Here is a 27,614-nt window from a genome sequence, read left to right on the forward strand (position 1 = left end):
CGAAAAATGGGCCAGCAAGTTAAAGAATAGAATATAATGGGGGAGTTGGAACATAAAGAATAGAGAATAAAGGGGGTATTAAAAATAATGAATAATAGTGAATAATTGTCATGTATAAAGAATAGAGAAAAATTTCAAAAAATGAAGAATACAGAGAGGAAGCCAAATCGATTAAATTAAGTTAAATTTCCCTTGGGGTTTTATGTTGATCAGTCTGAGAATTATATATTATTAATTGGTTTTGCTGATTACAGTGTCTGACCGGTTGCCTACCAGAAAAATTCCACCTTAAAGCCTATTGCCGTTATATTGAAATCGTTGTCATCTTAATAGCAATCTACGAATTTATAAACTGCTGTTAATAAATAATGTAATAGAAATCAAAAGTCAATCTGATGATATAACGGTCAAATGACAAAATTAGGTCAATGAGCTGATTGACGAAAAACTTTCAGTCAATCAAAAGACGTGTTACTTCCAAAATTAAATTATTATCAGGGTTGCGTTCAATTTCGTAGCAGATACATAGGGCTACATAGATTTTTGACTACTGAACGTGTAGGTAGCCTAAAAAGTTCAAGACCAGTGAAAATCCGCTACAAATAGCATATGGTGACTACAAACAAACAAAAATGATATGAATAAACGGGAATTGAGTTATACGTCAGGTAGACGTTTACATGTGGATCTGCATACTTTCTGCTGCACCTAAAAGCACCCTCAGTTGTTGGTTGGCTGGTTCGTTTTGTTCGGTCTAGTTTTCAGTCGTGTTTTGTATACTGTTGTTTGTCTTTTCGTCTTTTCGTCTTTTGCCATGGTATTCTCGGTTTGTTTTCAACTTAGGGAGCTACCATTTGATTTTTATTTGGGGGGGGGGGGGCTAGGATGAAATTTGAAAAAAAGGCAGGAGAGGAGTTTTGAGTAAAAAAAAGGCAGGATGAGCAACTTGGCAAAAAAAAAAAGGCAGGATGACAATTTATGTAAAAAAAAGTCAGGATAAACTAATAAAAAAAAGGCAGGACCGAATAGAGTGAAAATAAAAAGGCAGGACAGAGATTACAACTAAAAAAAAAGGCAGGACAAATTTTTCATCCTAGCCCCCCCATCCCATAAAAATCAAATGGTAGCTCCCTTAAATGAGTTTGAATATTCCTTTAGTAACTTTCGCCTCTCTGGTAGACAGGCAGCATTAATTATAAACATGTAAGAGGATGCGGTATAATTTCCAATGTGACTACTGTCCACTGTACACCAGAGACCAAATAAAATAAAAATGAACAACTCTAGGTCACCACACAGCCTTTAACAATGAACAAAGGCCATACCACATAGAAAGCTTTAAAAGGCCCTGGAATGACAAATGTTATACATTTCAAAACGAGAAAAACAATGACCTGATTTATGTGCAAAACATAAAACGAAAAACAAATATGAACAAACGACAACTTCTAATTTACAGGTTCCAGACTTGGGACAGACACATACCGTGAGAATATGGTGGGGTACACATTCATTTGAACTTTGGTGGATAGTTTTCTCATTCGCAATCATACCACATCTCCTTATTTTTATAACAGAGCTACCATTTGATTTTTATGGGGGGGGGCTGGGGGGGGGGGGGGGGGGCTAAGATGAAATTTGAAAAAAAAAGGCAGGATGAGCAACTTGGCAAAAAAAGAAAAAAAGGCCCGATGACAATTTATGTAAAAAAAGTCAGGATAAACTAATAAAAAAAAGGCAGGACTGAATAGAATGAAAAATAAAAAGGCAGGACAGAGATTACAACTAAAAAAAAATGCAGGACAAAATGTTTTCATCCTAGCCCCCTCCCCTCATAAAAATCAAATGGTAGCTCCCTAATGGCCACCATATCACCCCCTAACCTGGATATAGTTTTTTTTCCTCTTCGTCTCTTTCTATCTTATATTTTAAATATAAATCAATAGATTTAAAATAAAATATTTTAAACTCAATCAACCAATTTCATGAAATTTTAACTTACTAATAACCTTAGAAATGAGGGTCAGCATTGGGGTCTTTCAATTCGGTTTTCATTAATTTTTTCTCTATGCTTTTTCTGTTCTTTATTTTTTGCTTATTTTTCTCTTTTTGATTGTTTGTCCCATTTTCTGTAGTATTGACCGAGGTACAAATCATTGTCACGTGTACACCCATTATTCTCTATACTGTTAACCTCACCCAGACCTTCAGAAATATTTGTATTTTATTGTCACAATGGTTTTTTTTTTAATGTATGAGGCCCCTCATGGGGGTGTCCAAGTGATCACATAATCACTAATTTTTTGCCAATATAATCACATAATCATTAATTATTGTTTAAACAAGATAATCAAATAATCAAGAATACAGTCCTAAATTATCGAATAATCAAAATAATCATGAAAGATTTGGTCTGGTAATCAAATAATCACTATTAAAACGGCCAAGTAATCACATAAGGGAGCTACCATTTGATTTTTATGGGGGGGGGGGGGGGGGGGGGGGGCTAGGATGAAAAATGTTGTCCTGCTTTTTTTTTTAGTTGTAATCTCTGTCCTGCCTTTTTATTTTTTACTCTATTCGGTCCTGCTTTTTTTTTTACTAGTTTATCCTGATTTTTTTTTACACAAATTGTCATCCTGCCTTTTTTATTACCAAGTTGCTCATCCTGCCTTTTTTTTTTACCAAGTTGCTCATCCTGCCTTTTTTTTTACTCGAAACTCCTGTCCTGCCTATTTTTTTTCAAATTTCATCCTAACCCCCCCCCCCCCAATAAAAATCAAATGGTAGCTCCCTAATTAAAAACCCAATGAGGAGGCTCGATTAAGTAAACAATATTGGCATTGCTATTAACTCAAGTCGTTGAAAAAAGTTTGTTTCATGTATATTTGACTGAAGAAATGAGTTCAAATTCTTTTGATGGAAAATATATAAATTGTATGATAAGGAAAATATTGAATAGCAAAAGGGATTATAGTTTTTTAACTAAAACTGAATTTTCCCGCTAAAATACTTCCGTTAATTTTGTCCAATCAAAACGCATAATAAATTAACTGCATTACAGTTGTCTGGACCACTTCCGACATTTCCGTCGTTGTGATGTTGAACAAATGAGGGATAATAACTTAATATCTGAGCAAAATTTGGTTCAAATAACATGAACATTGTTCCTATATCCACACAAATTCAATAATTTAACATTATTTTCTCACAAAGTATACTGCTTTTCTATTCATATTGATGATTCACACGCAAGTCCGACCCGGCACGAGCATCTTTTTGGGTGCGCTGATTTAGAAAATCAGCTGATACCAAAAAACTGACAATATATGATCAGCATGACACATGGTTGCCATGTAGTAATTTTTAAGGTATAGTAAAGAGCAATATAGATGGGAAATAAGCAATCCTGCTGTTCATTTGGAGGGTCGAAGCCAAGAAGACCTGAGGATGCCTACAGGACTTCAATTACACCACAGTTTGCTAATCACAGACAAGATGACGTGCGTGTGACACTAACACACAATAACCTGAGTACACCTTCTTTGTCAGCAGTACCACACATAAGTGACAGGGAAATCTTACCAGAAGGTATTGAACATACTAAAATGTCACACCCTTTACATGCTTTATTTGTTTTTAAACCTGACACCCCTATGTAAGATTAGAATTCTAGTCATGAAGTACAAAAAAAATGTACCATTACAAAAGCTATTTTGTACCTTAAAGAGGACCTTTATGTCATTTGGAACCATAAAGATGACTTGCATATACATATATATGCATATAAAAATGTATATAAATGTATATAGAAACGCCAAAAGTGTATAAAACGGGTACACGATAACTAGTACCTCCGGCAACTCGTACTCAACCAACTTGTACCCTATTTTTACAAACTTGTACCCATGATTTATTATTATTTATATACATTATAGTTGATATTTTCTTTCACATATCATGTTTCAAATAAATCAAAGCTAATCTGCTAATCATTAGTCCTTAGAATTTTTTGATTATATCAAATTGTTTGGACAGGCGTCAAATGGTCATTTTCGGCTACGGTTAGCGTCAAATTGTCAAAATTTTACCGTGATTCGTCAAAATCAGTCGATTTTTTTATCTTCTTAACCATGTTAAAGGAAGTGTACATTTTATTGTCATGCACCAAAAATTACTGTTAACGTCATTTGGCAAGATTTTTTACCGTTTTTCGTCATGAAGTTGCCCCCATTACGACCCTGATATACAGTCAGGGGTACTACTTGTACAAGTAATTTTTATTTACTTGAAGAAGTAAATATTAATATACTTATATAAGTAAATTTGTAGGATACTTATACAAGTGTATTTTATTTACTTGTATAGGTAAATTATTTTTTGGCCTAATTATGTCCCTTAGACATTCAGATTTTTTTACTTATACAAGTAAAAAAGTCATCCTATCTTCTTTTCTTGAATTCTTAAAACTTCTTTGCTCTAACAGAATTTTGAATTGTCTGTCCTTTGCAAGTGTCTTTACTAATCATTTAAGTGTAATTTCATGGACAATGAAAATCTCATTTGTCTGTTATCTTCAGAATACTGCTCATTTACAAGCCCCCAAGGAGTAATTTTTGAAGGCCTTGCGCAAATACTTAAGATCTTTGCGCAATCAGTTTCTTTGGTGAATTAATGAGATGAAACATTCAACTCTTATCAAAAATTATGAGCTAACCTGAGAAATATTGTTAAAGGCATGCATGATTTAACATCTCAAAACTTGAGAATTTTTGTGGGATTGTAAAAAAAATTTACTTATACAAGTAAATTTTTGAGAAAATTAAGGGGAGATTATTCAAACATTATAATTAACTTATATAGGTATATTTTATTTACTTCTTCATGTAAGTAAAGATTACTTGTACAAGTAGTACCCCTGACTGATATATGTCTCTGGCATACTCAAAGATTTGTATACTATATATACAAGTCCTTGGCATATTAAATAATTATGATCATACAATATACTAATCATTGATAATTAGTGGATAAAATTAGAACGGGTTTGTTTCGATAAGAAATAATATAGAGAAGTATTATGCTAAAAACTATTAGGTATGAGTTCGTAGAAGTGCGAGTTGGTAAAAATAGGGTACGAGTTGGTTGAGTACAAGTTGCCAAAGGTACCAGTTGACATGTATCCTATTAAACAACACCAATACATACTGTATATACAATGTATGTTAACCATTTCCTAATTCCTTCTATACCTGTATACAGATATGATGACTTGTATATGTATATGATTCTGTCTTAAGAATTTTTATACTTCAGGGCGTAATCTTTCTGGTGAAATAATGACTTAAATTGGCAAAATATTATTGAAAATTGCTGAAACTGGCCGGCTGACTGACTTCATATTGAAATCAAGTCGCTATCAAAATCAGTATAAGGGAGAAAACTTTGTGATTTACTGGTCACACAGGTAAACCAGAATTGACGAATGACCAAGGACCAATACAGAGGATGATTACATGAAATAATACTACGTCGACTTTGTACCTCCTTTGACAATGTTGGATTTTACATACAAAACAATTTAACGGGAAACTGAGCGACTGTTTGAGTAATAATTTTACATTGAATTGATTTTCATCATGAGGATGTTGTGTAATCACACAGCTCAGCTGAATTTGTTTATATTCATTTTTTATGAGCTAACCAGTTGTTAAGCATGTTAAGGGGTGGGAAATAACGACAACAGGAGGGGGCATTAAGTTTTCCCCATGTCAGTCTACATCCATGATATCCGTCGGTCCACACGTCCCGAAATTGGTTTCCTTTCTTTAGTTTGCCTCAATCAAATGTTATGAAACTTATACACAATGCTTATTATCACAAAACACAGATCAAGTTTGAATTTGGGTTGTGTCACTTTTTTCCTTTCTAGAGTTATGCCCCTTTGCAAATGGAAAAATTGCTGGGCCATGATAATTTTCATATGTTAAGGGAAACCAACATTCATTTTACCATGGCCTTAATATTGTTTTACAAAACTATGACAAGTGGTGATATAAATTTAATCTCTCAACCATTCTCTTTCAGTTTTTGATATAAAAAACTGAGCCATCAGATACAAATTACAAGTATTTTTTTGTGGGACTTTTTGAAATAGATTGAGGTAGACAATGGTAGATGCAGGTGAAACTAATGCATGATATATTAGCATGATTAGCAACCAATTGTTTTTAAATTCAAATTGATAGTATAGAATATGATTAAAAAAAAACCAACTACATGTCAATATTTATTTTTTAAGGGTTTTCTATATACTTGTACACACACAATACAGTATCATATAAAAACACTGCAGGTATAATATTTTGTATTGCATATAAATACAATGTATATATATACTTAAAATAAAATTCAGTGTCCACACAAGTAAAAATATAAACAAATTTAAAGTTCCAAATCCTTTTATTCACAACATTTTACTCCAACAGGTTTCACATCTTCGTGTACTATGATTTTATGAACTCATCAAATCACCTTGTGATGAACATGATGAATCCTATAACATTTGAACAATCAATTAATTCTGTTAAAGTATTGTTTTGATAAATGACAATTTCAACTTGTCCATCTCCAAGTTAGGAGCAAATGAAATCTAATCGGGTGAAAAAAAAATGGCCTACAGGATATCAGGTTAACAAATGGCCTACAGGATAAATTCAAATAATCAAGTTATAGAAAAGCCCAGATTAGTTTGAAATGGAACAGTCTGTTTTCTGTCTCTCATGAAGGAAAAAAACCCTAAAGGTATAAACCCAATGATTCCTATATATATATAGCTAGTTCCATTGAATCTATGGACGTTAAATCAGCAATTTCCACTATTCATAGCCATATTGTCGTAAATTAAGATAAGTCTTTGGATGTCAAAACAATAATGCCTCAAGTCATAAACGAGTGATCCTGATTTAGAAATTAAAAATCAATGAAGTTGGTTCTGCTGACTTATGGATAATTTGTTGTTTCAAAATAAAATGATAATGTACATTTCAGAGTTTAGTGTGACGTCCATTTTCACTGAACTAGTACACATTTTGTCTGAGTGCGGGATTTTCTCGCTGTATTGAAGACCCATTGGTGGCCTTCGGTTATTTTATGCTCTTTGGTCGGGTTGTTGTCTTTTTGACACATTTCCTGTTTCCATTCTCAATTTTGTGATCACAAAATGGTAGTTCATGTAATAAAAAAAATGTGTTTTATGATTACAGAAAATGAAGCTGACCCTTCAATTCATCCTACAGCTACCACCTTGTTCTCTTCAAAGTCACAGAGTGAGATAGCAAAAAGTGAGTTTATATTTAAGTAGAGAGAGAAAGACACCAGAGGGAAATTCAAACTCATGAATCGAAAACAAACTGACAATGCCATGACAAAAAAAAAAAGATCAAAAGACAAGCAACAGTATTCAAAACAAAACATAGAAAGCTTAAGTGAAGACAGGGCAACACGAATGCCACAAAAAACCAGGAGGTGATCTCAGGTGCTCCGGAAGGGGAAGCAGATCCTGCTCCATATGTGGCACCTGTCATGTTGCTCATTTACGTGTAAGTATAAATCTGATGATAACTCGAATCAGTATGTCACATTCCAGGAAAAGAACACACCCACGAGCATACTGTACATAGTGTTTTATCTAAAGCAATTTAGCATTTTTTTCGGACGACATGCCCTTTTTCTTCCGAAAAATTTTACGCCATGTGCCTTGTAGCGTTATCTAGTTCGAGATCCAGTTGCGGTATTGGGTTTTTTGCTGATCGTAGGGTGACAAGCATTGGCTAAGTTGGTTGCATGTATTTCATGAAGACAAATTTATCACTTCCGCAAGACTCGAGAGCGTACATGATTAAATCATTTAGTGTCGGCAAAATACAATGTAAGTGTGTTACTTCATTAGAACGTGATGAAAGTTGCCTGAAGTAAATTTGTAATCCATTAATTGCATTGAAAATGTCCTATTCCTTTCCAAATTTCTTGCCAAACATCGTTTATTTTTGTTAATTTTCTTCGTCCGCCATTAAAATGTTATTCATTGTTTTTGGGTAGGATTACAATGACACAGATTCCTTGCCCTGACATATATGTTTAACAGTTAGAAATATATGTGGAAAAATCATCTCAGAGTGATAACCAATGCAAGGTGACTAGTATGCCCTCTAAAAAATTGCTGCTAGTCACTTTAAATGGAATTATATTGTAAATTTATACAATTTTTAAATATACAAAATATAAACAAAATACTTAACTTATTTTCAGTATGTATTGCAATATTTAACATTGTTTAAGGATAAGATTATTCCCCAATTGTTTTTTTTTTAAATTTGGGTGGCGTCACTTTCAGCATTCTCAAGTTATGTCCCTTTATAAATGGAAAAATTGGCGTAGTTGCAGTTCTCAACCTAATGTTCTGAAACTTATACACAATGCTTATTACCACCAAACTCAGGTCAAGTTTGAATTTGACATGTTGGAGGGTGTCACTTTCACTGTTCTAAAGTTATATCCCTTCATAAATGCAAAAATAGCTAAATTTCCTGTTTCCGTACTCTTAACTTTAGTACCCTTTTATTCAAATGCATAAATACAATATAAATTTATGTATAACTTTTCACAATCAATCTAGCCATGTTATTATTGGTACTAATTTTGTACCTGGATATACTCAACTTTTTTCAATCTTTCCTATTTCTGCTAATGATGTTCCTTTCAAATTTGTAGTTGGATAATGAACCTATAGAACTTAAGGGGTTACCGAACACTTTGACTAAAATATATTTGGCTCGTTTAATTTTCATAAAATTTTGACTAAATATCTGCTTTGACCTGTGGACAAAAATATAAAAATTATAAAAAAAATTGAACCACACAATTTACAGGAATAATTTCGTTGGATATATATGTTTGACAAACAGTAATTTTGATCATGGGGAAGCTTAATTTCTCTTTACTAATAGTACATGATTGAAATGTTCAGCTGATATTTAAAGAGTTATCTCCCTTAGGTGTTATGTACCTCCTTAAAGATTTTTAAAAGTTTATTTATATTTATTGTAGATTACAAGAAGAGAAGGATAAGTCAGTATGAACCAAGGAACTATCAAACAGAACACATTCAAAATGTATGTAAATATTTAGGTTCAATATTGTACCCAGGAACTATCAAAGAGAACACATTCAAAATGTATGTAAATATTTAGGTTCAATAATGAACCCAGAAACTCTCAAAGAGAACACATTCAAAATGTATGTAAATATTTAGGTTCAAATCTCTACCTGCTATTTGTGTTTTACTCTATATATGTAGGACTCAAATCTATGGTGGGTTCCATAGATTAGGATTGTAAAACAATCTGCCATAGATTTGGGATGGCATGACGTCACATTTACCATAGATTAGGAATCTGCCATAGATTTGGAACCCGCCATAGATTTGAGTCCTACATATACCCTGTTGATTTTGGATGATTCAATTTGAATTATTTTGCTGAATGCTAGAAATTCTGAATTTTTTGTCTACATTCATTATTAGGATTGTTGAAAAATGGACTATAGCGTACACGATTAATCATTCAGAAACTAATGCTATAAAAGTTTAAACATGTTTCAAAATTTCGCAAATCCTGTCCATTGCAATTTTGACAATAATTGCTGAATTTACAGTAACAAATAGATATATATATATACAAATTGGTAAAACGTTAGGGACTTAAAAAATCAAATAAACCGAGACCACCATGTTCTATTACCATCAAGAGATTTTTTAGCTGAATCACCATTTGTGTTATGTAATGACCTAATATTGCCTTAGTTGGACACACGAGAGTTGCATGCATTTTTATACGTGTCTGATTGAATGCATGTAACGTATAAGATTCTAGCAAAGTTGTAACCTAGATTGAATTCTAAGAGTAACAGTCAAGGGTAAGACTTGTACTCTTAAATAAATTGTATTTCTGGTACATGTACAGGTAACTGATTTTGGAAGTAGAGTTATCTCCCTTAGTCCAGATTGTTTTACCTGGATGTGTAAGAAATTCATATTTTCTTCTAGTTTTTACATTGTGTGTATTGCTCTATAAGAGTGTTTATGTTTCTGTGTTTATAATGTATAATAGAATCTTTATTGACAATGAAAATCTCATTTTTCTGTTATTTTTGAAAATCCTGCATATTTACATTACTCCAGGGAACATTTATTTAAGACTTTGCACACTTAAATAGATAGCAATTGTGAGTTGTAGGGATTTTAAAGTTTAAATTTTAATCAGGATTATTTAAAGAAAAATATTTCAAAAATAAGGAAACAAATATTTGACTTTCAAACAAAAATAGAAAATTTGAGGGGTTTTAAAAAATTAAGTTGTAGAAGTACAGAGCTCCAGATAAGAATTCACAAATTGGGGTTTTTACCCATCATTTTTTTATGTAATTGGGTGATAGAGTTTTTTAATTGCATTATCAATTCCGATTCACCCCTCAAGCAAATATCAAATTGGGTTTTTCACCACCAAGCTCCTTAATGTATTGGGTTTTTTCATCAACACAATATTGAATATTTAGGCATGTTATAATCACATTATATCAACCCAAGATGTTTTTCCATCTTTAATATGTTTCTTTCTTTGTATATATGCTAGCTGTTTTGTTTGGTTTATTCACTGACGAGCAATTGTACGTTTGATTTGTGTCCCGTTTTAAACGTTCTGCCAGTTTTGTATTTTCTCGCAACTTATATAAACTGCAGCTGGTATCACTAGTTATACAGTAACTAATTACCTTTCTAGATCCCATATGATATCCTACAGTTTATTTGGGGTAGGTGTGGCTATGGGTTAAGATTTTTATGTAATATATGTGAAATTTAGGTGCTGTAAGAAAGTTTTGCCAGTCCTTTCACTTATTTGCCAGATCTACTTTTTAATAAAAATAATAAGAAGTTCCCAGATTTAAAATATACCCCAAAACCTTGACCTGGTTTAAAGGGTGGTTTAATTACGGACACCACATTCAACTTCAATTTACAAATAATTCTGCAACATCAAATAAATAAATAACACTTGCCAATAAGACAGCTATCTTAAGCATACAGAACAATTAGACCAAAATAAAGAAAGTGTCAAGCTGCATTGACGTGAAAAAACAGATATGTGTATTCACTCATCAACTAAAAATGAAGAATTGAAGAAACCCCGTGTTTAATATCGTTCTAGCAATGTTCTCGTTAAGGTACGCAAACACGCCCGTGCGTTCAAAGGACGCTTCATAAAACACTAGCTGGGTCTTGTTATCATCATAACTTGTCCTCAGCTATCAAAAAGAAGCTGAAAACATGCTTCTATTCAATATGATACCGGACATTTACTTTCGTTTTAATTCATTGTATGTTACGATAAGTCCAGAGCAATTCAAAAAAAGTATGAAAACATGACAAACGCTAATTGGATAAACTCCGAGAAGATCGAAATGTGTTCATAAACACGTGAACCTTTTGAGCAACGGAAAATTCCAACAGGGACCCATTTCAGCTACTTGATGCAGGGCTCTATTTTTAGAACGAAAGGAAATTTCCAATTATAAATATTATAAAAATAGATTTACGCGACGATTGTTATTAGATAAGGGTAAATAACGCAAACGATAGCGAATAAAAGCGTTAAGAACTTATGGTTTTGGCATATAATTGGGTTTTCCTTTGAATTAATTGGGTTATTGAACCCTGCAATGGGCAATTGCATTGGGTTTTTAATCATTTGTATTGCGTGATCACGCAAATACGCAGCTTATCTGGAGCTCTGGAAGTAAATTTTTGGAGAAGCATAAAGGGAGATTATTCAAAGATTGAAAAGAAAATTTTAATTTGACAAATTTACTTGTACAAGTAAATATTACTTACATCTTCAAGTATATATAAAATACTTTTATGATTTGTATACCAAATTCTATAAATGTTTTAAATTTAATTCTATATAACATGCAGATTCAAAATATATGTACATCTTATATACTTTTTATATAAAGGAAATAAGTTATTTTCTTCTTTTTCAGAATGCTCTGAGAAAGTGCAGTTCGTGTTCTACGATATTTATAGATGATTCCACAGTCAGTCAACCAAACCTTAAAAACACAATCAAGGCCGTAGCTTATGCTGTGTACTTCCACATCAGAAACCGTGAGAGTAACCGAACTCTGGAAATATTTGATGAGAAGGCACATCCTTTATCTGTATGTACACTTTAGGGTGGTACCAAACACCTTGACTAAAACTAATTGGCTAGTTTAATTTTCGTAAAATTTTGAAACAGTACTTACTTTGACCCTTTGACAAAAATATAAAAATTTCAAAAAACTTGAACCACACACTTTGTCGGAAAAATTTCATTGGATATAAAGCAGTTTGACAAACACTAATTTTGATCATTGAGAAGCTTAATATTTCCTTAACAATAGGATGTGATTAAAACGTTCAGCTGATTTTTACAGAGTTATCTCCCTTTATCTGTATGTACCACCTTAATTGTTGAAAAAGACTACTGAACTTTTAATTTTGAAAAAGTATAAAGTTTTGAATAACCACAAACATTATTCACTCATGGCCGTTGAACATATTGATTTCTAAATGCACGAAATAATATTACTATAGTAATGTTTTCCATATTTTTATTTCTTAACCTTCAGAGCACCTCAGATCGCTCCAGATTTTGTCAGTAGGGCACTACTTCAGCAAGTTATTGTCTTTTATGATCTATAATTCTATGTACATGATATAAGTGATCACAGTAATAGAGATTTTTCTCAATCCTTGAGAAATTTTTATCCACAAAAATGAAATAAATGTGTATTCACTCATCAATTTATACCCCGCTTTAAAAAAGTGGGGGTATACTGTTTTACCTCTGTCTGTCTGTCGGTCCATCCTTCAGTCCGTCCATTTATCCCATGAATATTTTTCGTCGCATCTTTCTCAGGAACTACATCATAATGATTTCTGAAATTTGGTTTCAGGGTTTGTATAAGTCTATACCGTGTGATGCCTTTTCAGATTCATCACTCAACCAACTTCCTGTTTACAGAACACTTACATCATTTTACACATGACACCCAAGTTGAAAATTATCATCACATTTTTCTCAGGAACTACATTACAAGGATTTCTGAAATCTTGTTTCAGGGTTCATATGAGTCAGCTATGCTGTACGATGCGTTTTCAGATTCATCACTCAACAATGTTTATACCTAAAAACATTGTGGTTTAAATATTCCAAATGTATATTTGAGCAGGGTTATCATCAGTGAGCAGTAGCTCGCACTTTCACTTGTTGTTTCTACTTGCAGAAGGAATTAGTTCCCGAAGATTACAACACACGTGATCCTGAACATAAACATATATACAGATTTGTTAGGAATTTGTTTAGTGCTGCTCAACTTACTGCAGAATGTGCAATAGTAACCTTGGTAGGTACTCATAGGCTGGGTTCATACGGGCTGTTCTATGATTAATTGTGGTGGGGAATGGTAGGTACTCATAGGCTGGGTTCATTGGGCTGTTCTATGACTAATTGTGGTGGGCAATGGTGGGTACTCATAGGCTGGGTTCATTGGGGCTGTTCTATGATTAATTGTGGTGGGGAATGGTAGGTACTCATAAGCTGGGTTCATTGGGCTGTTCTATGATTAATTGTGGTGGGCAATGGTGGGTACTCATAGGCTGGGTTCATTGGGGCTGTTCTATGATTAATTGTGGTGGGGAATGGTAGGTACTCATAGGCTGGGTTCATTGGGCTGTTCTATGATTAATTGTGGTGGAGAATGGTAGGTACTCATAGGCTGGGTTCATTGGGCTGTTCTATGATTAATTGTGGTGGGGAATGGTAGGTACTCATAGGCTGGGTTCATTGGGCTGTTCTATGATTAATTGTGGTGGAGAATGGTAGGTACTCATAGGCTGGGTTCATTGGGGCTGTTCTATTATTAATTGTGTAGGGGAATGGTAGGTACTCATAGGCTGGGTTCATTGGGCTGTTCTATGATTAATTGTGGTGGGGAATGGTAGGTACTCATAGGCTGGGTTCATTGGGCTGTTCTATGATTAATTGTGGTGGGGAATGGTGGGTACTCATATGCTGGGTTCATTGGGGCTGTTCTATGATTAATTGTGGTGGGGAATGGTAGGTACTCATAGGCTGGGTTCATTGGGCTGTTCTATGATTAATTGTGGTGGGGAATGGTAGGTACTCATAGGCTGGGTTCATTGGGCTGTTCTATGATTAATTGTGGTGGGGAATGGTAGGTACTCATAGGCTGGGTTCATTTGGGCTGTTCTATGATTAATTGTGGTGGGGAATGGTAGGTACTCATAGGCTGGGTTCATTGGGCTGTTCTATGATTAATTGTGGTGGGGAATGGTAGGTACTCATAGGCTGGGTTCATTGGGCTGTTTTATGATTAATTGTGGTGGGGAATGGTAGGTACTCATAGGCTGGGTTCATTGGGCTGTTCTATGATTAATTGTGGTGGGGAATGGTAGGTACTCATAGGCTGGGTTCATTGGGCTGTTCTATGATTAATTGTGGTGGGGAATGGTGGGTACTCATATGCTGGGTTCATTGGGCTGTTATATGATTAATTGTGGTGGGGAATGGTAGGTACTCATAGGCTGGGTTCATTGGGCTGTTCTATGATTAATTGTGGTGGGGAATGGTAGGTACTCATAGGCTGGGTTCATTGGGGCTGTTCTATGATTAATTGTGGTGGGGAATGGTAGGTACTCATAGGCTGGGTTCATTGGGGCTGTTCTATGATTAATTGTGGTGAGGAATGGTAGGTACTCATAGGCTGGGTTCATTGGGCTGTTCTATGATTAATTGTGGTGAGGAATGGTAGGTACTCATAGACTGGGTTCATTGGGCTGTTCTATGATTAATTGTGATGAGGAATGGTAGGTACTCATAGGCTGGGTTCATTGGGCTGTTCTATGATTAATTGTGGTGGGGAATGGTAGGTACTCATAGGCTGGGTTCATTGGGCTGTTCTATGATTAATTGTGGTGGGGAATGGGAGGCACTCAAATTAATTAATTATGTATGATATTTCTATAGAATTTTGTTAGAAATACAAGTAAAACAAAAATTTGATTTTTTGGGTGGTAGGGGTTTAAAAAAAAGTGCCTCACTGGTCCCTTGCCCTCATTATTTTTATTCTGATACAACCCTTGCCAAAAAATTACTCAGTTCAGAAATTAATGCATGCATAAATTTAGTATTGTGAATCAATGATTACTGGTAAAAATATGAGATCTATTTAACATGATTGAAAAGTATTTAAAAACTCGTTGAAAATATTTAATTTTTAGAAATTTCAAATTTCTAAAAGTATTTTTTAAGGAAAATCGCTTCTCAAATTATGAATGTGAAAGAGAGGTGAAAGATACCAAAGGGACATTCAAACTCCTAAGTTAAAAGTAAACTGACAAAGCCATGGCAAAAATAAAATTAAGAAGATATGGTATAATTGCCAGTGAGACAACTCTCCACCAGAGACCAAATGACATAGAAGTCAACAACTGTAGCAATAGGTCATGTGTACCATTCTGCCTTCAACAATGATCAAAACCTATACCGCATTGTCAGCTATGAAATCTAATGACAGGCTAATGATACAGTAGTCGGACTGCTTAAAGAACTTTACCACTGTTGATTGTGTGCACATTTTTAGATATAACAACTTTTTTAATTATTATTTTTTATTTGCACAGGTATATTTAGAAAGACTTTTACATTATGCTGAAATAGACATAATGCCAGCTAACTGGCGACGGATTGTATTAGGTGCTATCCTTCTATCCTCTAAGGTCTGGGACGATCAAGCTGTTTGGAATGTCGATTATTGTCAGATCTTGAAAGACATTGCAGTTGAAGATATGTATGTATACATAGGGATATAAACCAAAGGTTCTTGAAATAAAGATAAGAATGACTATAGTTATAGGGAAATCAGAAAATATTGCATTTTTGTATAATAAAAAACAAAGGTATCCATCCATGACATAAAATAAGTCATGCACAGCAAGAAAACAAGCAAAAAGCGAAGGAACAGGGCTTTTATTGCTGTTTTTCATCTCAAAGTCACAGTGAGGATTGAACACGGAGCAAAAAAACTCTCACCTCACTGCAGCTTAAGAGGGCGCCTAGCACCGGCTTGTATGTTCTTATGTATACCAGGTTATTTTGTGGGTGTGAAATTTCAAATTTCTTAATCTTTTATTTCGGGTTGTTCAGAACTGCATGTTAGTGGTAAGTTGTAAAATGGTTGATCAAATCCAATGGGGAATGTGTCAAAGAGGCAACAACCCAACCTAAGAGCAGAAAACAGCCCAAGGCCACCAATGGGTTTACAACACAGCAAGAAAATCTCGCACCTGGTGGTTGGTTTCAGCTGGCCCCTAAACAAAAATGTGTACTAGTTTAGTGAAAATGGACGTCACACTAAACTCCGAAACATATAAATGAACTTAAATTAAAAAAAAGTCTATATACAAGACTAACAAAGGCCAGAGAATGAAATAGAATGATCAATACAGGGGTTTTTCTTGGTATATATATTTGAAAATCTTATAAATTCCTTGTTATTTTTTCATACTTTTTGAAAGAAAAAAAGGTGCCAATGTTAAATGTATGAAAAATCTAGAGAGAATCATTTCCTGCCAAATTTTCAGTGGTTTATATCTTGTAAACAAGCACACAGACCCTTCATTTTTTTCTGCTGATTTAGTTCCTTTATTTATATTCTATCAATTTATATCAGTCTTTTAAAAAGCTTGTTATTTTGAAACAGAGTAGCGAACATCCTTAAAGTGGCCATTTATCAAAGTTGTTTTTCAACTTTTTGTCAGTCAGATATGTTTTCAATAGTTTTACACATGTATTACTTGAATAATATAGTTTTGAGATTTTTTGGGAATTTATCCTCTTGAAATTTGGAAAAATGAAGGGGTTTTGCCATTGGGAATGGGTCCGAATACCGGACACTGAGTAATGGTATAAAAATCCATGCAATGTACATGTCCATCTGATAGGGTTCATCTGACCTTGACCTCATTTACGTAGATCATTGAAATTGTTAATTGATGTGGTATTTGTTGTAAACCTTTATTTTGAAGACTTTCAATACAATTTCAGTCGTGATAAATAAAGTATGTGCATTCTTGTTATTATAGTTAAAGATTTGTGTAAAATGATAGACAGTAGTTTACTGTCTTTTTTATGCCCCTGTCATAGGTGACGGGGGCATTAAGTGTTACCCTTGACCTTCCGTCCTTCCGTCCGACCATCTGTCCATCTGTCTCATTTTTGTTGGAGGGGAAAAGGGGGGAGGGGGGGGGGGGGGTTTCATTCATGTCCTCAGACACATTCTTCTTTTTGTCGAGCATGCGATTTTTGTCACAAAAGCGAGACATAGCGATCCTACATTCTATCGGCAGCGGCGACAGCAGCGTCCCTTTGGTTAAAGTTTTTGAAATTTTAATAACTTTCTTAAACTATCCTGGATTTCTACCAAACTTGGACAGAAGCTTGTTTATGATCATAAGATAGTATCCAGAAGTAAATTTTGTAAAAAAATTAAAATCCTGTTTATCCGTATTTTACTAATAAATGGACTTATTTTTTCTGCCAGTTAACATTACATTCACATTGTCATGTCTGTGGTTAAAGTTTTTAAAATTTTAATAACTTTCTTAAAATATCCTGGATTTCTACCAAACTTGGACAGAAGCTTGTTTATGATCATAAGATAGTATCCAGAAGTATATTTTGTAAAAAAAAATCCTGTTTATCCGTATTTTACTTATAAATGGACTTAGTTTTTCTGCCAGTTAACATTACATTTACTCTGTGGTTAAAGTTTCAAAAATTTTAATAACTTTCTTAAACTATCCTCGATTTGTACCAGACTTGGATAGAAGCTTGTTTATGATCAAAAGCTAGTATCTAGAAGGAAATTTTGTTAAAATTTATTTCCTGTTTTTCCGTATATTACTTATAAATGGACTTAGTTTTCATGGTTTTTCTTCCAGTTAATATTACCATGGAAGTATTATATTGACAGGAACTCCAACGAAAAATTAGCACATTCGCATCCCACTGATTTCTTTAGGAAAATAAAAGGTTCTGACTCAGTTTGTCAAGTACGTGATAACTCCTTTGTGGGGTATCTGCGATGCCGCTGTCGCCTGTAAAGTTTACAGAAACTGATCTTATCATGTGATCTGTTATCCAAGGTCTTATCTACCTACCAACGTAGATAAACATGGAAACTCCTGTGGCTTTTTGCGAATCGCTACATGAATAACGACACCTGTTTCTGTTCAATAAATAAAGGCTACAGCTGAAACAATCTAAAAAATCGGTCCATATTTAACAGAATGACAAAAGAAAATTATTTGTTTTAGGAAAGAAGTTAAGATTATTTTTAGTTTTGTTTGATATATTTATATCAGTAGAACTAGGAAATCGGGAAATATCCTGTTATAAAAATTACATGAGTCTGAAGAAGAGTGTTTGCAGAAGTTAATGTGATGCGCGTGTAGTGTGCTGGATGGTGCCGGATAACTCAATTTTTGGGTTAAAGATTGTAAACTCTTATCGAGTGTAACACAAAGATTTATGGTTTTCTCTATCATAAAATATCGTAAAATGATATTAATTTATTTATCAAATATGTTTTGAAGACTAAAAGAGGTTAATAATTACACACATCTGATGTCCTCTACATAGCAATATCAGGTTACGAGACATGCAGATGAATTTTTACACCTTTTATGATAATTCGTTGTAAACAAACCTTAACATTCAACCTAGTCCGAGAATACTTGATGACGTCTGACAGATTTATTTTTACGGATGGCTTTAAATATTTCTGAATGCATTTAAAGAACGATCACTATATATAATGGCTATAGGCTCTGAGCAGTTTATTTTTTTTATCATGAAAACCACATTAGAATTTATTTATGTGTTTTTAAAAAAGCTTAACAGTTCTGAAATATCAATAATAATTACTGATAATAACTTTTTCGTTTATTTTACATGAGAATTTTATGATTTTCAAGCTTAACATGTACAGTTACGTGTGATTAGCCAAAGACCCTCTAATGAATAAAAATCCTACTATTTTAAACATGATTGTAACTTATACTGAAATGTTTATGGCTTCTGAGTATTTTTACTCCTCAGATCTTTTATGTTTTTTTTTTTTCATTTGATCATGTTGATGAAAACAGTATTGGGGATTTCGTGTCTTTTCTTTTTATTTGTTGTGAAGCAGCAAAACCCGTAAATACTGACATATTTGTCATTCACATGGTTGGTGAATGTCATTTTCTTGACAATTAAGTACACATCTGGTTATTTCGGTATGTTCCGTAATTACGATCATTCAAGAGGTTCCAAAAATTTGATCGGATCCCATGCATCCATAAGACATGTCGAGTTAATTAACAGATACTTAATGATTTTGCAGCATCGCACTATAAATGTTTGAAGTCCGCTTGTTGGAGTTCCTGTCAATATAATACTTCCATGATATTACATACTTACATAAAGTTTTTAAAATGTTTATTACATTCATAAACCAACCTTGATTTTTACCAAACTTGGACAGAAGCTTCTTACAATTAAAAGATAGTATCTAGAGGAAAATGTAAAAATTATCATTTGTTTATTCAATAAATTTATGTTTCAACTCTTTTATAAATCTATAGATTTGATTGCATACTGTATTCATTTTTAACAAGCATAACTTTTTTCATACATTTCGAACGTTTTATTTCATTACCTGTAAATCTATTATGTGCATTCCCCTATCACATTGAAAACATAGACAACAGCAAAAGTAGGCGAGACACTGGGTTCTGCCGAACCCTTACAAATTTTTATTATACGACCGCAAAAAATTTTTTGTGGTCGTATATTGGTATGACGTTGGCGTCGTCGTCGTCGTCCAGCGTCGTCGTATGAAGACGCATTAGTTTTCGCACTCTAACTTTAGTTTAAGTGAATGGATCTCTATGAAATTTTACCATAAGGTTCAATACCACAAAAGGAAGGTGGGGATTGATTTTGGGGGTTATGGTACCAACAGTTAAGGAATTAGGGGCCAAAAAGGGGCCAAAAATAAGCATTTTCTAGATTCCAGACAATAACTGTGGAACGGTGTATGGATCTCTCTGAAATTATACTACAAGTTTCCATACCACAAAGGGATGGTTAGGATTTGCTTTGGGGGGTTATTGCTCAAACCGTTTAAGAATTAGGGGCAAAAAAGGGGGAAAAACAAGGTTGTCCTCATTAATGGACAAATACTTTAGTAAAAAACATAATTTAAAGCAGTGTAAGGGAGATAAATCAAATACATCATTGAAATTATCTCCCTTACACTGCTTTTAAATTATGTATAAAGTAATGGTTAATGAACAATTAAGATAATTTAAAACAGTGTAAGGGAGGTAATCCAAATACAACGTTTTGGTTACTTCCCTTACACTGCTTTTAAATTATGTTTAAAGAAATGCATATTTATAAAGGAAGACCAGTATGGCGCATTAGATTTGTAAAATCTTTGACCACATTTATTTATTTGTTTTCCCGAATCTAACCGTGTATTTAGATTTTTAATTTTGGGTCCAGTTTTCAAATTGGTCTACATTAAGGTCCAAAGGGTCCAAAATTAAACTTTGTTTGATTTTAACAAAAATTGAATATATGGGGTTCTTTGATATGCTGAATCTAAACATGTATTTAGATTTTTGATTTTTGGCCCAGTTTTCAAGTTGGTCCAAATTGGGGTCCAAAATTAAACTTTGTTTTATTTCAACAAAAATTGAATATATGGGGTTCTTTGATATGCTGCATCTAACCATGTATTTAGATTTTTTATTTGTGGACCCCGTTATCAAATTGGTTCATATTGAGGTCAAAAGGGTCCAAAATTAAACTTTGTTTGATTTCATCAAAAATTGAATTATTGGGGTTCTTTGATATGCCAAATCTAACCGTGTGTTTAGATTTTTAATTTTGGGTCCCGTTTTTATACGCCCGTTTACGGGACGTATTATGGTATACCGTTGTACGTCCGTCTGTCTGTCTGTACGTCCGTCTGTCCGTCCGTCCGTCTGTCCGTCCGTCCGTCGTCAACATGTCGGACATTAACTCAAAAATGCTTTAACCAATTTGCTTAAAACTTTGGTGAATTGTTTATATCTATTGACGTGAGCTCCCTTTCGTTTTTTATAAATTTTAGATATTACGTTTCCGAGTTATGGGGTTTTATTCATTAAAAAAAGGGGGATTTTCCAGTTTTCGGACAATAACTCAAGAATGCTTTCACCAACTTGCAAGAAATTTTGGTTAATTGTTTATATCTATTGACATGAGCTCCCTTTCGTTTTTTATAAATTTTAGATATTACGTTTCCGAGTTATGGGGTTTTATTCATTAAAAAAAGGGGGATTTTCCAGTTTTCGGACTATAACTCAAGAATGCTTTCACCAACTTGCAAGAAATTTTGGTTAATTGTTTATATCTATTGACATGAGCTCCCTTAGGATTTTTATAAATTTTAGATTTTACGTTTCCGAGTTATGGGGTTTTATTCATGAAAAAAAGGGGGATTTTCCAGTTTTCGGACAATAACTCAAAAATGCTTTCAGCAGTTCTCATGAAACTTTGATGAATTGTTGATATCTATTGATGTAAGCTCCCTTTAGAAATTTATAAATTTTAGATTTTACATTTCCGAATTATGGGGTTTATTCATTAAAAAAGGGGGGATTTTCCAGTTTTCAGACAAAAACTCAAAAATGCTTTCAGCAATTCGTATGAAACTTTGGTGAACTGTTTATATCTATTGATGTAAGCTCCCTTTAGAATTTTATATTTTTTTTTGTTTTTAGTCTGACAACAGATTTACTAAGTATTGGGCAACTTCACAGTGTATTGCACAACAGCAAGAAATCTTTAATTGAATATAAACTCAATTCATATAACCAACTTCAAGTTCTTTGACTACATTTATTCAGAAACCTATAATAGATGTATGTCAAATATTTAATTACAATCCAAATTCAGACCTGTATCAAGCTTGAATATTGTGTCCATTTTTGCCCCAACTGTTCAGGGTTAGACCTCTGCGGGCGTATCCAGCTGCGCTCAGCGAAGCAGTTTATTTAAATTGGTCTACATTAAGGTCCAAAGGGTCCAAAATTAAACTTAGTTTGATTTTAACAAAAATTGAATATATGGGGTTCTTTGATATACTGAATCTAACCATGTATTTTGATTTTGGACATTGGACCATAATAGGTAAATTAAAAAAATTGAAGTTCTTAGACCACATTCTTTCTGTGTCAGAAACCTATGCTGTGTCAAATATTTAATCACAATCCAAATTCAGAGCTGTATCAAGCTTGAATGTTGTGTCCATACTTGCCCCAACTGTTCAGGGTTCGACCTCTGCGGTCGTATCAAGCTGCACCCAGCGAAGCATTTTATTTAACTTGTAAATTCATTTGGAATATATATATACTTTGTTCAATGCAAGTTAAAAAAAAACACTAATCCTGAAGGCCATACAGGTTGCTTATAAATGCTTACATCCAATACATTTGAACTTTGGCGGAAAGTTGTCTCATTGGCAATCATACCACATTTCCTTATTTCTATATTGAATTCAGTGAAGTTGCAGGAACATGGTCTTTTGGTTAGTATTTTGCAGCAGACTTAGATGATTGAAATGTTATTTATTTTTTATCTTGACAGAAATGATCTTGAAAGAAAGTTTTTGGAAATGATAGACTTTAATATCAATGTTCCTGCTAGTGTTTATGCCAAATATTATTTTGATCTGAGAGTGCTGGCAGATGCAAATGATCTGAGTTTCCCATTGGAGCCCCTCAATAAAGAAAGAGCTATCAAGTTGGAGGTATGTTGAAATGATATGGGTTTCCCACTGGAACCTCTTTATAAAGTAAGAGCTATTAAGTTAGAGGTATTTAACAGAAATGATATGGGTTTCCCACTGGAACCCCTTTATAAAGTAAGAGTCTATTAAGTTAGAGATATTTAACTGAAATGATATGGTTTTCCCAATGGAGCCCCTTACTAAAGAAAGGGCTGTCAAAATAGTTAATTGATATAATTTTTTTTAGTAATTTTCCACAACATGCTCGTGCCCCTTAATAAGGAAAGGGCTACCAAGCATTTCAAGTTAGTTAAGGAATTCTAACTTTACAAGAGTATTACAAGTTATTTTGTGTTTGTGAAAAAAGTAGCCAGGAATATGTCAATGAGAGAGCTTTTCAAAACACACACACACGAACACACACAAACACGAAAGAGACATCTAGAGGTCAGCTACTGCGGATTCATTAACTTTGGTAGGATACCTATTTTCATGGATTTTACAGGTGAACGACAAATTTAGATGATCAACAAATTACAAATTTTCTATAGGCTTGTATGCAAAATCCTGAAATCAAATGTCCCTGAAAATTCATTTTTATGCCCCAGTCATAGTGGAGGGGGCATTAAGTTTTACCCTCATCTGTCTGTACTTTGTACGTACATCCGTAAATTGGTTTCCGTTCTCTAACTTTAGTTTGCCTCAACCAAATGTTATGAAACTTATCCACAATGCTTATACCACAGAACACAGATCGAGTTTGAATTTTGGTGGCATCACTTTTTTACCGTTCGAGAGTTATGCTCCTTTACAAATGGAAAAATTGCTGAATTTTTCGTTTCCATTCTCTAACTTTAGTTAAAGTTTGCCTCAACCAAATGTTATGAAACTTATGCACAATGCTAATTACCACAAAACACAGATAATGATTGAATTTTGGTGGCGTCACATCTACTATTCTAGAGTTATGCCCCTTTAAAAATGGGAAAATTGCTGAATTTTTCGTTTCTATTCTATAATTTAAGTTTACGTCAACTAAATGTTATGAAACTTATAAACAATGCTTATAACCACAAAACTCAGATCAAGTTTAAATTTGGGTATTGTCACTTTTACAGTTCTTGAGTTATGGCCCTTTATAATTTGCCTAATCCTCATGATCAATCCAAGAAAATTGGTACCAAAATATATAATTGAATCCACACTCGTTAATTATCAATTTATTTCAATGCTTTCATGTTTTGTAAACATAACAGTGGCTTTCCAAAAAAAAAAACTCACTACAAATGATTTTCTCAATAATAAGATTATTGCAAAAATTCTGAATAATGCCCCCGATGTGGGGAACATAGAAATACTTGGCGTCCACCCGTCCTTACATATCTACATCCGTTAGTCCTGTCTTGTAAGCACTGTAATATGTATAATTCTTATATCAAAGGTTTTTATCAGCAATCTCTCAACAAATTTCGAAAATCATATTTTGTAAGCACTCTTACATGTACAATTAATATTCTTGCAAGATTTTTATGATATTTAAATCAAAGGTTTATATCAGCAATGTCTCAGACCCAGTGCCGCTACATAGATTAAGACTTCGCTTACAATATGACATGCTGTGGAAGAGTAAGCACGTCCTGATGTGGCTTTGGCATTTATAAACAATTTTGCCATTATGCATTTACAGAGTTGTGTTTTGTTTTCAGGCAATGTCTACAGAAGAAACCCTTGCCAAATTACAGAAACCATCATTATTTAGGTCTAACAGTCTGGACGGGATGACGAGTAACCCAAGACAAAGCATAGTTGTCATATCTTAATTATCTAATATTGTTCACAGAGCCATAATGTTGTCATTCATAACAACATGCCTTTTAACTTGATGACCAGTAACCCAAGACAAAGCATAGTCGTCATATTTAAATTATCTAATATTGTTCACAGAGCCATAATGTTGTCATTCATAACAACATGCCTTTTAACTTGATGACCAGTAACCCAAGACAAAGCATAGTTGTCATATCTAAATTATCTAATATTGTTCACAGAGCCATAATGTTGTCATTCATAACAACATGCCTTTTAACTTGATGACCAGTAACCCAAGACAAAGCATAGTCGTCATATCTAAATTATCTAATATTGTTCAAAGAGCCATAGTGTTGTCATTTATAACAACATGCCTTTTAACTTGTTTTATGTAAATTAATCAGTAAAACGTTTTTTTAAATGAAGTTTTAAAATTTTAATCCCTGAAAAATTTCAAAAAATGAAATGCTTCATGTTTTGTCTAAAAAATCTTGATCATGTTGTTTTAAGCAGAGACATATAGTACATGAGATTGAAAACTGTCTTGTCAGAATTTGGTTGGTGTTCTTTTTCTCATATTCAATTTTCCTCAATTAACAAATATTTTTACAAAAATACCAGTGTTAAAAAAAAAAAGGGGGAGTCCATAAAACCTTACAAAATCAAATTCTTGACTATATCAACTACAGGAACTAATAATTCATTGTGATAGACTTGATAAAACAGTATACAAACATCACACAAAGTAATTCCTTCTAATATTTTATGTGGATCTATACATTAACTTTTCAGTATTTTATTTATTATCTTATATTATTTATTGTTTTTTGTTTCGTTTTCAAACAATATTAATGTGAGAGAAGGCTCATAAAGCCTTGTGCACAGAATTTATAATAATGGAAATTGAAAAAATTATTGAGTTTATCCATTGTTGGGATTTTTGAAGAAAGGACAAAAATTTGAGAAAAATTATACATTACACAAATTTGCATACAGATATAAGATGATATCAGAATGTGAGTTCTAATTATTGTGATACTCAACCAGTCACATAACTTACATATATAAAAACCTTGCAATAATTAGGGAATTTATAGTACCTGTAATGTAAGTTTGCTAATCTCAGGTACTGTATATGTCTCTGGTTCAAATTTCAAACTGCCCATCATGAATAAGACTGATTTTTATGTCCTGCTTACAATAGTACAGTGGCATTTTGTTTTCTGGTCTGTCCGTCCGTCCTGTATCAGGTTAAAATATTGGTTTCAAGGTTATTTGTTGTTACATCAACGTGAAGTCTTGTACATATGTTCATTATAAGGTGAACTGTTTAATATATATATAAATTAAATTCAGTTGTTGACCAATATTTCCTGGTTCACTGAAAATGGAAATATAATAGTGCAAGCAGGACTTGGTGTTCTATGGACACATTTTCTTGTTAAAAATAATGAAATAGTATATTATTTAGCAAATGATCCAATCAGATATTTGTGTATTAACTATTGGCTGTTGACTATGATAATAAATTTACCGTACTTGGGCATGTATTATACACACTTTTTTACCCAAGACATAGTTGTCAGAGGGAATAGGTATTATACACTACTGTAGACTGAATATAGGCTGCTAAATTTCAAAATACCCACACTTTGCTATTTAACAACTTTTTCTATAATTATAAATGTTTATTGATATAAGAAAAAAAAGATAGTCCCTTTGCATGTTTTAGACATACAAGCATTTAATGATTTATAATAAAATACAGGAAATAGATGTCTGGATTTAGATTTAAAAAAAAAAATGTTGAACTATAGTGACAACTTCTTAGAAAGGACTAGACTTTCAAAATATCTTGGTGACAAAGGTTGGTGTTCTTTTCTGGGTACTTCAGCTTCTTCCACCAATGAACACTGACTGCTAACATATAGCCATTAGTGCTGAAAATGGTGTTAAACACCAAAAAATCAATCAGTCAGAACACCTTATCAGTGCAGGAAGGATTTTGACAATTTTTTTCACTAAAAATTAAAATGTTGGGTTGCAGGTACATGAGGTTAAACTGAAAATGTTACTATATTCAGCCTAGGTACAAAAATTGATACAAGAAGATGTGGTATGATTGCGAACTATCCACAAAAGACCAGAGCGCAAGGATGTAAGCAACTATAGGTCACTGAACTACCTTCAACAATGAGCAGCACTCGTACTGTATAGTATAAAAGGCCCTTTAATGACATAATGTGAAACAATTCAAAATGAGAAAAGCAATTATACTAAAGCAATAGATGAAAAACAATCATGGCAGACAGTTATTAAGTCATATTTATTGAGACTTGTTTTGGCTTTAAGGATGTTCGTTCCTCTTATTTTTGAATTTCTGTCAGATATTCGAAACTCTCTGGTTTTGTCCATGTATTGCCAATAAAAAAATTTGCCCACTAACCCCTACTTTTCTTTTCACAGTTTTATTACATATAGTTTAAAAAGCCATATTTGAAAATCTTATAAAATCCTTGTTATTTTTTCATAGTTTTTGAAAGAAAAAAGGTGCCAATGTTGAACGCATAAAAAATCTAGAGAGAATCACTTCCCGCCAAATTTTCAATTGCTTATATCTCAAAAACAAGAACACGGACCTTTCAATTTTTTCTGCTTTCTAAGTTCCATTATATATATGTTATCAATTTTAACAGTCTTTTTAAAAGCTTGTTATTTTTTAACAGAGGAGCGAACATCCTTAAGTCATGTTTAATGAGACTTGTTTTGGCTTTAAGTGGTTAATATTGTATTCTGCA

General features: G+C 33.2%; 1 protein-coding gene and 1 long non-coding RNA gene across 5 annotated transcripts; both read left to right on the forward strand.

Annotated features, from left to right (window-relative positions):
* Positions 1-3,074: 3,074 nt before the first annotated feature.
* LOC127718536 (cyclin-Y-like protein 1) lies at positions 3,075-27,614 on the forward strand. Its single transcript, XM_052224609.1, has 8 exons — positions 3,075-3,591; positions 7,266-7,343; positions 9,109-9,173; positions 12,100-12,276; positions 13,387-13,506; positions 15,806-15,972; positions 22,866-23,028; positions 24,714-27,614. Exons 1-8 carry the CDS (start codon positions 3,393-3,395, stop codon positions 24,825-24,827), a joined length of 1,083 nt encoding a protein of 360 aa, XP_052080569.1. The 5' UTR covers positions 3,075-3,392; the 3' UTR covers positions 24,828-27,614.
* Positions 13,622-15,120, forward strand: LOC127718537 (uncharacterized). Of its 4 annotated transcripts, none has more exons than XR_007989885.1 (6): positions 13,622-13,689; positions 13,868-13,985; positions 14,046-14,163; positions 14,224-14,460; positions 14,697-14,934; positions 14,994-15,120. It is a non-coding gene; the product is annotated as an uncharacterized LOC127718537 (long non-coding RNA). The 4 variants fall into 4 exon arrangements; XR_007989887.1 differs by having other exon boundaries at positions 13,868-13,926; XR_007989884.1 differs by having other exon boundaries at positions 13,622-13,985.

This window comes from Mytilus californianus, unplaced genomic scaffold (genome assembly GCF_021869535.1).
Source record: "Mytilus californianus isolate M0D057914Y unplaced genomic scaffold, xbMytCali1.0.p SCAF_10, whole genome shotgun sequence".
NCBI lineage: Eukaryota > Metazoa > Mollusca > Bivalvia > Mytilida > Mytilidae > Mytilus > Mytilus californianus.